General features: G+C 37.0%; 1 protein-coding gene across 1 annotated transcript in view; it reads left to right on the forward strand.

The window, feature by feature from the left end:
- The window catches only part of ADAMTS3 (ADAM metallopeptidase with thrombospondin type 1 motif 3), a 248,822-nt gene that overhangs the window by 181,899 nt on the left and 52,550 nt on the right, over positions 1 to 14,373 (forward strand). Inside the window, exon 5 of the mRNA XM_008693199.2 lies at positions 4,031 to 4,230. Coding sequence (XP_008691421.1) covers positions 4,031 to 4,230 — 200 coding nt within the window. The remainder of the gene's footprint in view (positions 1 to 4,030; positions 4,231 to 14,373) is intronic.

The following is a 14,373-nucleotide window of genomic DNA, read 5'->3' on the forward strand; positions in this document are numbered from 1 at the left end:
TCTGTTTGTGAAGAATGTTAAACTTATACATATAGACTCATCCTATGTTTATGGTTACTGTAAAACATTTCCTTCCTCATTTTCTGAAGTTGGTGTACTACAAAGAAAGCTGGGACATTTTGATAAACTGAACCTTACTTTACCATTCGCTTATCCACATGAAAATTAACTTGCATTCCCAAATGGAGCAGGACTGATGAGGAATTTACACAACAAAATTATTGTCAATGTTCTATCTATTAGGGCTAGATTCAGTGACACATAAAAGAAAACCCAAACTTGGCCAAAACATGATAGAAGTGCTATCCCCCACGTGTAGCAAAGTCTGGTGCTAGGCACTCCAGGACTGGGATGCCAGTTCCACAGTCATCGTGGGGTCAGATCTCTTCTTTATAGCCCCCCGTCATACTAAGCACATGCCTTGATTCTAAGGTTACCTCATAGAACTCCTGACATCATGTCCACGTTCTAGGAAGCAGGAAGAATAATGAGTAAAGGACTACAGGGTCTAACCTACCTAGATGAATCACATTCTTTTGAGGAGGCTTGGTGGGAGACTTTCATACCAGCCAATACTTCTGCTTATATCTCATTGAATTGTTCTTAGTCACGTGGGGTCCGTAGTCCCAAGAGAGACTGCGAGTGACTTTTAGTTGGGTTTATGACCACCTCAAACTAAATTAACATTCTACTCCTTAGGGAAGAGAGAATTGATAAGAATAGATGATTCTATCAGAGCCTCTATCACAGTATATTTGAGATTGCTTTCTAACCCCAAATGTATTTGTATTCAATTCAGAACTTGATCAAACCTTGTACTTTTCCAATTTTACCTTTGTCTCCTGCCATTTTTCAGACTATAGAATTTCTTCTGGGTTGGGAGTCATTTCAGCAGTCTACACTTAGACTTCCTGTAACTATCGCTAGGTGTGTAAACATGCCATGCTCCATCCTGAAAATGTCTTAAGCCCAAGTGTTCATAATCAGCAAAACAAATCGTATTCTACTTTATCTGTTTGATAAGTTCAAAATTCTTATTTAACACTAACAATCCTCTTTAACACTAAAAATAACTTCATTGGTCACCTCTGTGCCCCCAAACATTGGTACCAAGTGGTTCTTTACCTTCTCGGGGTCTGTGACATGTATGGGTACTAATAAATATGCACCGAGTCAAGATCAGTGCCATCTATTAGCTAACTCTTTGCAATTTCATATTAGATTTTTAATCTACAAAAAAAGCTTGTCTCATTGGATTTTATCCTAATTTACCTGAAAGTAAACATTCTAGATTCTTTTCTCCTTGTACCTACTTTATGCTCTGCAGGAAATATAGTTAACCCTCATTCTTTCTAAAGTTATTAGCAGTTTAGATTTCCCTTCACTAATTCTAGATTTTTTTCTTATCTCTATTTTAAAAAAACTGTATTTAATTTCTGATATATAAAACAAAATGTAGAAAGCTTAAAAAAGGTGTAGAAGGCTTCTCTCAATGGGAAATCACCATCATCATCATTGTCATCATAATAGTAACAGTGGATACTATTTGTTGAGCGCTTATATTTAAGCACTGTACATAGTGCTTTTACTATAATCATCTCTTCACAGCAACTCTGCAAATTAGGGATTATCCCATTTTACAGATGAGGAAAGTGAGGATTAGAGAGGGTAAGCATCTTAAATAAAATCACATTGCTAGGATGCCCCTGCCAGGATTACAAAGCCCATGGCAATTACATTACAAAGTGGGTATACTGGGAAAAATTCATTATGAGTCAAGATATTTCACAGCCTTAGAATTGTCTGCAATTACTACTGATGTGTGTAGATAAAAAGTGCCAGAATTTTTTCACTGTCTTTCTTTGCAATGTTTGACACTGCCCACTTTAAGAATCATAGAAAGGGCACTGTAGTGCACAGGGGGAAATAGGGACAGAAGTATTCTTGATTGAATCAGGGCAATGGTTGAAGGAAAAGGACTTCCTTCTTCCTTTCCAGGTTCTTCATGCAATGAAAAAAGAGATTTTCTTCTCTTACCAGAAAACCGCGTATTTAAGGAGGAATTCAAGGGCCAAACCAAAGGTGTGTTAGAGCAGAATGGAACTGTCTTTCTGAAATAAGTATTCAGTCTTCTCCATTCATGCATCAGACTTAATGATATGATGACATTGCTAGTATATTTGCATTGGACACTGTCACTGGCAGGTCTGCCAGAAAGAGCCATTTTTAGAACTGGGAGCTCATGTATGAGTTTCCTATTTGTACATTAGCTCTCACAACCTTTCACTTTCTCAAGTGTGTGAAAAGGCTTGAGGTTGAATTAGGTAAAGCTGTTTGCAGGTGTAGTCTCTTGCCCTCAATGTGGGTTGCAGCTCTTAAAAACAACTTTTGAGGAAAACTTTCTGTTTGATGTGGATGGTGGTAAGAGTTATTTATGTATTGTGGAGTCAATGTGATTCCCCGATGAGAAGAAAATTCCCAGCTAATGATCTAGCATTTGGGCTTGGGTCAAAGTGAATTACAGGATAGCTTTCAAACCTGAGTAGTCATATTCAGAGCTTATGCCCATACTTGCAGGGGAGGGTGCTGGTGTTTCTGTGTGTTTTTTAATAGTGGAAAGGGTGTGAGTAAGATCTGTGCCTCTACTACTTCTAATCCCATGTGTCTAGTGCTTGGTCATCAATCTTCCTGGCCAAGAGACACCTTTTTCCCCCCTCAACTTTGCTAAAACTGCAAAAGTTGGAGGAAAATGCCTATTTGTTAATGTCAAACACTGATTCAAATGGCTTATGGGCCCCAGTGCAGCATTAAGTAAGCCTCCCATATAAAGCATGAGTCAGAACTGGTTCTGTCAAACTTGTTTCCAGATACGGGGGGTTGTTACAGACATCAAGGCAGTTTGTAAAATAAAATCCTTTCCAGCTTATATAATTTGAAATGGAAATGATTCTGCTTTCTCTACTTTCAGTTTTATACCAGCAGTTTTGAATATCTTTTATTTTAGCATCCACATGATAAATTTTATTTTTCATTTCGTGAAAACATTTTTTGTCACCAAAAATATGGAAATCCAAAAGCAGATAATCAAGATAATTAGAACCTGAGAATGCTTCTCTCACTGTCTGTCTTGTTAGATAGATAGATGGATAGATGAATGGATAGATAGATTTATATGGATATTTGTATCGTGTGTGTGTGTGTGTGTGTGTGTGTGTGTGTTTTGTCCATTTGGAAAATAAAATAAAATTCCTTCAACTGTATAAAATGAAAACAAATTGTTTCCTCTTTTATTTTTCTTTGGATGTCTTTTCTGACTGACTTCTTACTTTGGTGTCTCACAGATTCGCATATATATAGCTATGGCAATGACCTGCTGTCCAGGTGATGGCCAGTACAAATGTGGAGACCTATAGTGTCTCCCCAGCAGCATTCACTAGAAAACCATACTCATAAGAAATAAATAAAGTCCTGTATCATGCCTGATAATTCTACAACGATGCTCTCATGTTATCATGCTCTAATTTGGTTTTTAAGTTAAGGCTACTGGCAAAAGGAATGATTTAAATTTATGTGATGCAAATTCCAACTCCCCCCCCCCCAGGATTATAGCAACTTAAATTAACTGCTGTAAACTTAGCAACACATGATTTTTTAATTTATAATGTCCATTTATTTAATAACTACTTAGTAGCTGTTCTGTCTGTCTCCCCACTGTCTTTGCTTTGTGCTGAGGATGCAGTGGCAGAAGGATGAAAGTACACACTCTTATCCTCCTGGAACAGTCTGGCACGATGGCACTGCTTTCTGTACAGTAATGTTGCTTCACCCTCAGTGTTGCCATGTTGATTTTGTAGGAATTCCATCTGATCAGAAGCATATGTACAGTATTTGAAGAATAAACTGAAAAGCAGCATCTCAGTGACTATGGATTATAATGTTAGACCCCCTAGAAGATTCTTTTTTTGTAAAAAGTTGTCAGAAAGCCCTTTGGGGAAGCTGAAATGCCTGAGTTCCTTTTGTTTCTCAATAGAGTCGAATCTGGGAGGCCTTGACGATGTAGGTACTATTTCCAGCAGCATTGACCAGCAGCTGAAGGAAGCAGCAAGGCACCGCAGACACACGGGAGAGAACGATTACAACATCGAGGTGCTGCTGGGGGTGGACGACTCCGTGGTCCGCTTCCATGGCAAAGAGCACGTCCAGAACTACCTCCTCACCCTGATGAACATTGTGAGTAGCCCCTCCTCTCCAAGGCTTTTTGATCTTTGAATTCACTTCTCCTATTGTGTTAGTGTCTTTTGGGGATCTACGTGAGGACTCCCACGGCTGTACCCCACACCCGAAATGTGCCTCTAGCTGCATTACATTCACATATTGATCTACGTATTTAACATATAAGAATGCAAAAATGAAGGAAGCATGAAACAAAATTTTCTTTTGGGTGATCAGCTAGTTTTCCATTGTCATCAAGGGGAAAATCATAAATTTAAAAAGTCGTAATCAGATCGAACTATAGCAGGAATTATGATTTTCATTTTGTTCTGGGGATAATCAAAACTCTCGTGACTTTGTCCACCTGCCTTGATATGGACCATGAAGGATGAAATAGCATCATTTCGTATCCCGGGATGACAAGGAATGATTTAGACCTGTTAACTTTGTGTGGATGCTTGTTGCCAGGGCTTTTGAATAAGAGCGGTATCTTTCAACATCATACGACTGAAGGTAATATGCGTGCGGAGCACAGTCAGCCCGCCACACTCAGTGCCGCACCGCCCTCAGCAAGCGCTCTTTACGCTTTTCCTTTATTTCTCCTTTATGAGCCTTAATCATATGCAGGAGAAATTTAGTCCACATCCTAAAACTGGGATTCTCTTTTTCTTTGTGAGCTGGCAGAGAGCACTTGAGGAGAAATGGTATCTAAATCACCTACTTCTAAGAGATAATTGAGATTTTATATATTTTACCTCCTAGAATTATAAAATACCTATTTTATTGATCTAGCAAATTTATTACCTAAGCCTTTTCTGTCTTTTTCAGATTTTGATTTTTAAGTTAATTTCTTTTCTTTCTTTCTTTTTTTTTTTTTTTAATAACAAGAAACATTTATTTCTCACAGTTTGGGGGGCTGGGAAGTCCAAAATCATGGTCCCAGCAGGTTCAGTGCCTGGTAAGGGTCTACGTGCTTATAGATAGCTGTCTTTTTGCTGTAACCTTACATGTGAGAAGGAGCAAGCTAGCTCTCTGGGATCTCTTTAGTAAAGGCACTTATCTCATTTTTGAGGGCTCCACCCTCCTGACCTAAGCACCTCTCAAAAGCCCCACCTGCTCATACCATTGCTTAGGGCATTAGGCTTCAACATATCAATTTTGGGGGGTTTTAAGTTAATTTCTTTCGGTATCTATATTGTTTACCTTCTTTCCATGCTTAAGATTAGATTTCAACTAATTATAATGGAGAAGAATAATTAATTTCATTAATCATCATTTTATTTATACTAATATTTAAGCCTATATGTTAAATATATTTTTGTTTATTGAGATGCCAATTTATAAAACTATACATATACCTGCCATGTGTCTGTGAGATGGAAAGAGAGTATAGAAATTGTTTCTATTTGCTCATTGGCACCACTTCCTGTTATGAAGACAACATCACACAGAAAACAAATTACTGGCTCTGACAATAGATGTGCATAGAGGATCATTATTTGTGAATTACATGAATGTCTTCGACTACCAACTGTTAAGTTTTTGTCTGACTTGCTAGTGGAGAAACTCTGGCGTGCTGTTTCTCCTCTCTGAGCCTGCCTCAATTTCTCCACCTGCACAACGAGAAAACTAATAGGACTTACTTTACTAGGCATGTTGAGAGGATTAAATGGGTAAATACAAGTTGCTGTGTATACATGCAGAAGGAAACAATCATGTTTTAGCTTTCCACATGAAATTTACTTCCAGATCCGTAGGGAGATGCCACTCCCACTCGCATCATTCATTGTGCCCCTGGGTTGCTTTGTCCTACCACCAGGGAGGGCAGCCAATCTTTATAGTCTTATTAGGCTCCTTCCTGGTGCTCAGGACTACAGAAGGCTGTTGGCGTCCTGCAGCAGAGAGTTGATATGGTTCTTGTCCTCACAGAACTTGTAATTTAGTCAAGCAGAAAAGAGAAATACATAGGATTTTTTTTTAAGTTGAGCAATGAAGACATGGTATTGTTAGGACTTATGTGACAGGTGCTATACCATAAATGCTATAAGACTGTGGAGAAGGCAACCATGACAACAGTCATCCAAGTTGTCAAGTGTTGAGAGTATCACATTGGGACTTAGGAGGCAAGGGTGTTCATTCTAGTTCTGTTACCCATTGGCTCTGTGGCCTTTGACAAAGGGATTTCACTTCTGAAATGTTTATAAAATCTGTTTATAAAATCAAAAGGCTCAATAGGTTGTTCATTAATTCTGTAATTTGTGAAGTTGGGAGTTAAACTTGTTTTTCTATTGTTTTTTGCTGTTTGCTTTTGTTTTTGAAGGGCCCATGAAAATGTAAAGGGTTTCTAGGTAGAATCTTTTGACAAGAAAGTAGAAATGGATAAAGTATATTTGCCAGACAGTAATACTAATTTGAAGGGTGTCAAAGAATGAACAAAGTGCCACATGTTATGTTTAATAACAGTCAAAAGGGCTATTTTATTTTTAAATCCATTAAAAAGGTTAGATAATACACTCTTTGTCTCAAATACTAGGAATTATTCTAAAGTTAATAGTGCATCAGAAAATGAAACTGTAGAAGAGAAAATCTTAAAACTTAAGAAGTTCATTGCATCTGAAATAGTTGATGTAGGCAGGGGTTTGGGGGAGACAATAATAACACTCCAGTAATAACACTTGACACATAATATATGTCAGCAGTAATGTTGAACTCTTTTTTAAAAGATTTTATTTATTTATTTGAGAGAAAGAGAGAGACTGAGAGAGAAAGCATGAATGGGGGGAGGGGCAGGGAGAGAGGGACAAGCAGACTCCCCACTGAGTGGGAAACCCCACATGGGGCTCAATCCTAAGACCCTGAGATCATGACATGAGCTGAAGGCAGACACTTAATGGACTGAGCCACCCAGGTGCCCCATGTTAAACAATTTTTAAATTTATATGCTACTTTATTTATTTTTCCCCTGTGCTGTCCATCTTGTGACTTATTTATTTTATAACTAGGGGTTTGTACCTCTTTTTTTGTTTTGTTTTTGTTTTTTTGTTTTTTGTTTTTTAACGATTTTTTATTATATCATGTTAGTATGTTAGTCACCATACAGTACATCCCCGGTTTCCGATGTAAAGTTCGATGATTCATTAGTTGTGTATAACACCCAGTGCACCATGCAATACGTGCCCTCCTTAATACCCATCACTGGCCTGGCCCAATCCTCCATCCCCCTCTCCTCCAAAACCCTCAGTTTGTTTCCCAGAGTCCGTATTTTAAATTAGCCATGTGAATTGGCCACCTTTTTGACACAAATGTATTTAATGTATTCCAGGGCCATATTGCCTAATGATAGTAATGGTTGTGTCTATGAGTGTGGTAAAGTTCTTAAGTGATTTGCTATGTGAATCTGGGAGTTTGGACAGCTCACTAAATTAGCACTTCTCTCAGGAAGCCTGAGGGTCAAATGAACAAGTCTGAACAGCCCCCGAGATGATTTTGCTATAACTCTCTAAGAGGGAGGAGGTACCCTCCACCCATCCCCCTGGCTTCTCTGAATCTATGAAGAAGGGAATAGTCAGCTGCTTTCCATCTCCTTTTATTTTAACTCCTTCTTTTTGGTAGATCTTGAAATTTATCCAAGTCTCATCTATAAAGAAGAAATAAACAGATCTGAATATACTCTAAAACAGCATGACTAATGACTAGATTCTTGGCAAGCTTTTTATATTTCAAATAAGATATATGTGATATGTGTTAAGCCTTTGTTAGGATCTCATATCGTATCTTGTTATGTTAAGAAATTTTAGTTTTGCTAGTTTGTAACATGGCTGACTTGCTCGGGAAGTGGTTCTCAGCCCTGGGGGATGTCTCATTATACAAATATTGATCCTTTGCCTACTATGTACAAGGCTGTTTTAGGCTTAGAAAATTTCCCAAGAAACACAATAGAAAATTCTCTGCCTTTTTTGGAGTTTGAAAGAGGAAACAGGTGATAGTCAAAGAAGAAATAAATAATGTAAGTTTAGGTAATAATAACTGCTGAGAAGAAGAATAAGTAAGAGTAAAGAGATACTGTCAAGGAGGGAAGAGGCGGCTTGGGGAATATTTGGGACACGAGGTTAGGAAGAGCAGGGATATTATGTGGACAGAGATAACAGAAATTCTGTGAGGAAGAGAGCTAGGCAAGGAGCTGGGGCAAGAGTGACCCAGTCTAATGGACAGTAATTGCAGAAGTTCTGAGTCAAGAAAGAGCTTCTGAATCAGGAGTGTTTGGGATACAGGCCTAAGAGTTAGTGTTTTCTAAACACAATGGGTAATTTGGATGACGACCCCTAGCTAAAAATTACTAGTAGGACAATGAAAGGAAAGAATTGAGAGGAAAGATTGGGAAGAAATCTTTGAAAATAAAGAAATAGAAATGAAATTTCTTAGCGTAAAAAATATAAGTAATTGGACTACCCTGCAAATTTCTCCCAACAGTTCCTCTTTGTATTTTATATTCAAACCCTAGTGCCAGAAATCTGTTATCATGTGAATAACCATGAAACTTGCTTTATTGAACTCTGAGTATTCTAAGCAGGTAACAACTTTTCCTTGATCTGAATATAGTTTTTTAAAAAAGTCTTTTGACTTGCTAATTTCTACCTAATGGGCTTTAGTACCCTTATACTGTTTCTTTTTTTTTTTAATTTTTATTTAAATTCCAGTTAGTTAACATACAGTGTAATATTAGTGTCAGGTGTACAATATAGTGATTCAGCACTTCCACACAACACCCTGTGCTCATCACAACAGGTGCGCTCCTTAATCCCCATCGCTTTCACCCACCTCCCCACCCACCTCCCCTCCTGTAACCATCAGTTTGTTCTTCATAGTTAAGAGTCAGTTTCTTGGTTTGCCTCTCTTTCTCTTTTTTCCCCCTTTGCTCCTTTGTTTTGTTTTTTAAATTCCACATGTGAATGAAATCATAAGGTATTTTGTCTTTTCTGACTGACTTTTTTTGCTTAGCATGATACTCTAGCTCCATCCATATTGTTGCAAATGGCAAGATTTCAATCTTTTTTATGGCTAACATTTGATTATATATATATAGATATATCTCTCTCTCTATATATATATATTTACCACATCTTCCTTATCCATTCATTTGTTGATGGACATTTGGCTGTGTCCATAATTTGGCTGTTATAGATAATGCTGCCATAAACATTGAGGTGCGTGTATCATTTTGAATTAGTATTTTTGTATTCTTTGGGTAAATACCTACTAGTGCAAATGCTGGATCATAGAGTAGTTCTATTTTTAACTTTTTGAGGAACCTCCCTACTGTTTTCCAGAGTGGCTGCACCACTTCATATTCCCACCGGCAGTGCAAGACGGTTCCCCTTCCTCCACATCCTCCACAACACCTATTGTTTCTTGTATTGTTGATTTTAGCCATTCTGACAGGTGTGAGGTGATATCTCATTGTGGTTTTGATTTGTATTTCCCTGATGATGAGTGATGTTCATGTGTCTGTTACCCATCTTTATCTCTTCTTTGGAAAAATGTCAGTTCATGTCTTCTGCCCATTTTTTTAACTGAATTATTCATTTTTTGGGTGTTGAGTTGTTAAGTTCTTTATATATTTTGGTTACTAAACCTTTATCAGATAGGTCATTTGCAAATATCTTCTCCCATTTTGTGGGTTGCCTTTTAGTTTTGTTGATTGTTTCCTTTGTTGTGCAGAAGTTTTTATTTTGATGAAGTCCCAATAGTTTATTTTTGTTTTTGTTTCCCTTGCTTCAGGATTCAGGAGACCTATCTAGAAAGAAATTGCTATAGCAAATGTCAAAGAGGTTACCACCTGTGTTTTCCTCTGGAATTTTAATTGTTTCATGTCTGACATTTAGGTCTTTCATACATTTTGAATTTATTTTTGTGTATAGGGTAAGAAAGTGGTCCAGTTTCATTCTTTTGCATGTTGCTGTCCAATTTTCCCAACATCATTTGTTGAAGCGAGTGTCTTTTACCCACTGGATATTCTTTCCTCCTTTGTTGAAGCTTAATTGACCATAAACTAGTGGGTTCATTTGAGTTTTCTATTCTGTTGATCTGTGTGTCTGATTCTGTGCCAGTACCATACTGATTTGATCTCTACAGCTTTGTAGTATACCTTGAAGTCCTAAATTGTGATGCCTCCAGCTTTGCTTTTCTTTTTCAAGATTGGCCAGTCACAGTCTTTTGTGGTTCCATACAAATTTTAGGATTGTTTGTTCTAGCTCTGTGAAAAAACACTGTTGGTATTTTGATAGGGATTGCATTAAATGCGTAGATAGCTTTGGGTAGCATAGACATTTTAACAGTATTCGATGTTCTGATCCCTGAGCATGGAATGTCTTTCCATTTCTTTGTGTCATCTTCAATTTTTTCATTGATATTTTATAGTTTGCAGAGCACAGGTATTTAACTACTTTTGTTAGGTTTATTCCTAGGTATCTTATTGTTTTTGGTACACTTACAAATGGGATTGTTTCCTTAATTTCTCTTTCTGCTGCTTCATTATTGGTGTATAGAAATGCAACAGATTTCTGTATGTTGATTTTGTATCCTGCAACTTTGCTGAATTTGTGTGTCAGTTCCAGCAGTTTTTTGGTGGAGTCTTTTGGGTTTTCTATGTATAGTGTGATGTCATCTGCAAATAGTGAAAGTTTTAGTTCTTCCTTGCTGATTTGGATGACTTTGTTTTCTTTTCGTTGTCTAATCGCTGTGGCTAGGACTTCTAGTACTGTATTAAATAACAGCAGTGAGAGTGGACATTCCTGTCTTGTTCCATAGAGGAAAACTCTGTTTTTCCCCCTCGAGGATAATATTAGCTATAGGTTTTTCATATATAGCCTTTATTATTTCCTCTAAACCTACTTTGTTGAGGTTTTGTGTTTTTTTTTTTAATCATGAATTGATGCTGTACTTTGTCAAATGCTTTTTCTATATCTACTGAAATATCCTTTCTCTTATTGAGATGATGTATCACATTGATTGATTAAACCATGTGGGCAACCCAGGAATGAATCCCACTTGATCGTAGTGAATTATTTTTTAATGTATTTTTTTATTCAGTTTGCTACTATTTTATTGAGAATTTTTGCATCCATATCTATCAGAGATATTGGCCTGTAGTTCTCTCTTTCAGTAGAGTCTTTATCTGGTTTTGGTATCAGTGTAAAGCTGGCCTCATAAACTGATTTGGGAAGTTTTCCTCCATTTTCTATTTTTTGGAATAATTTGAGGAGAATAGGTATTAACTCTTCCTTAAGTGCTTGGTACAATTCACTTGTGAAGCCATCTGGCTCTGGACTTTAGTTGGTTTTTATGATTACTGGTTCAATTTCTTTGGTGGTTATCACTCTGTTCAAGCTTTCTATTTCTTCCTGTTTTGGTTTTGGTAGTTCATATGTCCCTAGGAATTTATCCATTTCTTCCAGGTTGTCTAGTTTGTTGACATATAGCTCTTTAAAAATATTCTCTTATAATTGTATTTCTGTTGTGTTGGTTGTTATTTCTCCTCTCTCATTTGCGATTTTATTTATTTGAGTCCTCTCTCTCTCTCTCTCTCGATAAGTCTGGCTGGAGGTTTTCAGTTTTATTAACTTTTTCACCAGCTCCTGGTTTCATTGATCTGTTATGAAAAATGTTAAATTTGGAGAAGCTTGGTAAAGGGTATATAAGAATATTATATATTATTTTTGTTCCTTTTTTGTGAGTCTAAAATTGTTTCAGAATGAAGTTAAAAATAGAAATAAATATAATAAAAGAAACCCCAATTTTATGCTTTCCCTTGTTTCATTTATTTTTCTTGTAACTTTTAAAAATTATAATATAAAATTTTTTTTTTTTGGAGAGTTCAGTTACGGATAGAGGTAAGTAGTCAGAAGGAATGCCTTGTGTATTTTTGCTAATAACACATGAGGGAAATATGCAATGAATATATGATTTAATAGTAAATAAAATCAGTATTAAAATAGTGTAAAACATTACTCTTATACATCACCTTTTATGGAATTATAACTTACATACAACAAGCTTGAAGAGAGTTTACTTAAAATTACATTTCTGTTTCAGTGTAGTCTCTTTCAGTTACCTTCAGAGATTATAGCAAAGAAATTCAGTCTTGCCTATTTGTGCTTCACTTTCTTGGCGCCCTATTATTCAAGCTAGAAAGCTTCTTTTGTCACAGAGATGTTTTTCCCCTTGAGGATGCACTTTATTAGGAGAAATTAGGTTTATGAATATGTATAATGAAACCTAGAAAACACCAGTTGACTGAAAGAGAAGTATAGATTGGGTGCTATAGGGGAAGAGTACTAGAGATATCTTTGAAGTGTGGGTATGAGGAAGATGTATACACGAACTTGGCCTTGAATGGTAGGTAGAAGTTAGATCTTTGGAGATGGATGATAGGGAATTCCAGGCAGAGAGGAGAGCTGAACATTCAAACTCCTGTTTGAGTTTCGCTGTATACAGGTTGCATGAAGGAAATTAATGCGAAATTTAAAAAATCAACATAGATAACAATTATACAACTCTTCAGTGAGGGTTTCTCTTCTTTGTTCAGTTATGTTTTAAAAAACCACTTATCAAACTAAGAATGGATGGGTATTTACCATGTTTAAGACATTGGGAGAATACAAAGAAGTTTTTGGCGGGTTAAGACCAGGAAGCACAGAGTTTGTAATGGTGATGAAATGAAGACAACTCCTCTTAATGTTAGTTTGATTTGAAAGAAGTCCAAGCTGGTTCTGTAAAATCATGCCATTTTATTTTTTATTGGAATTGGTTAAACTTTTACCAAATTATTAAGTAAATGTCAACTGAAAAGACGTAAAAGATATGTGTTCCACCTACTCTAATCCTTTTGGATACTAGAGTTTCTTTCAATCACTACAAACCTAACTAGTATTTACCATATTTCACCTTGAATGCAATTGCCATACATTTTTAAGCTTCATATTTACAACACCAAAAACAGCGTCTGACGCTTTAGACAAGAAAAACATCAGGGATTCGGGGAAAGGGAGAGAAAGATGAAGAAGTGGAGCACAGGGCATTTGCATGGAGTGAAACTATTCTATATGATGGATAGATGTGCTGTATAAAGACGTTATGTTTTTGTCAAAACTCATTGAACTACAGAACACAAGGGGGAACGCTACTGCAAACTATGGACTTTAGTGGATAATAACGTGTCAATACTGATTCATCAATTGCAAGGCACGTACCACCCTAATGCAAGGTGTTATCCTAATATGTGAGGAGGTAAAGGGGTATATGGAAACTCTCTGTACTTGCCACTCAATTTTTCTTTAGACCTGAAATGGCTCTAAAAACTAAAGTCTAAAGAAACACACAAAAAAAGTTCCAACAAGGGGCACCTGGGTGGTTCAGTTGGTTAAGCAGCTGCCTTTGGCTCAGGTCATGATCCCAGGGTCCTGGGATCAAGCCCCGCATTGGGCTCCCTGCTCAGCGGAGAGCCTGCTTCTCCTTCTCCCTCTGCTTGCCACTCTCCCTGCTTGTGTGCCCTCTCTCTCTCTGTCAAATAAATAAATAAAATCTTTTTTTTTAAGTCCCAACAAAACAAAACAGTGCCTGACACAGAGTAAACATGCAGCAAAATTTTAATTGATTCATTGTTTTAACAAATATTTTAATGCTTTGTACCAGGTATATAGAGGTGAACACAAAAGATTTATTTCCTGTCCATCCCAAGATTACAGGCTGGTGGGGAAATCAAATAAAGCACCATAGGTTATGCTAAGAGCAATGCATGGAACCAGCAGTTTGCTTGGAAAAGGAATAGCAGAGCAAGTGGATGATAGGGATTTTACATAGCCAGGATGGTAAAGAAAGCCTTGGACCAAGAAGTGATGATTAAACTGAGACCTAAAGTAAAATGGAGAGCCAGCCACTGAACAATGACCTGGGTTGTATTTGCTAAACAAAGCCACTGTGGTTTGAGTCTAACACACAAGGAGTCAGGTGGAGCTTAAAGAAGGTTGGCTTTAAGATCATGGGAGAGCTCTTATTCAGTTCTAAGCAAATTAAGGAAAAGCCATTGAAGGCGTCTTTCTGTGTCGTGAAGAATGGTTTGGAGAGGTTTAGAATGAAGGCAGACCAATTGGATATCAATTGTAA

Source organism: Ursus maritimus, unplaced genomic scaffold (genome assembly GCF_017311325.1).
Source record: "Ursus maritimus isolate PB19 unplaced genomic scaffold, ASM1731132v1 scaffold_8, whole genome shotgun sequence".
NCBI lineage: Eukaryota > Metazoa > Chordata > Mammalia > Carnivora > Ursidae > Ursus > Ursus maritimus.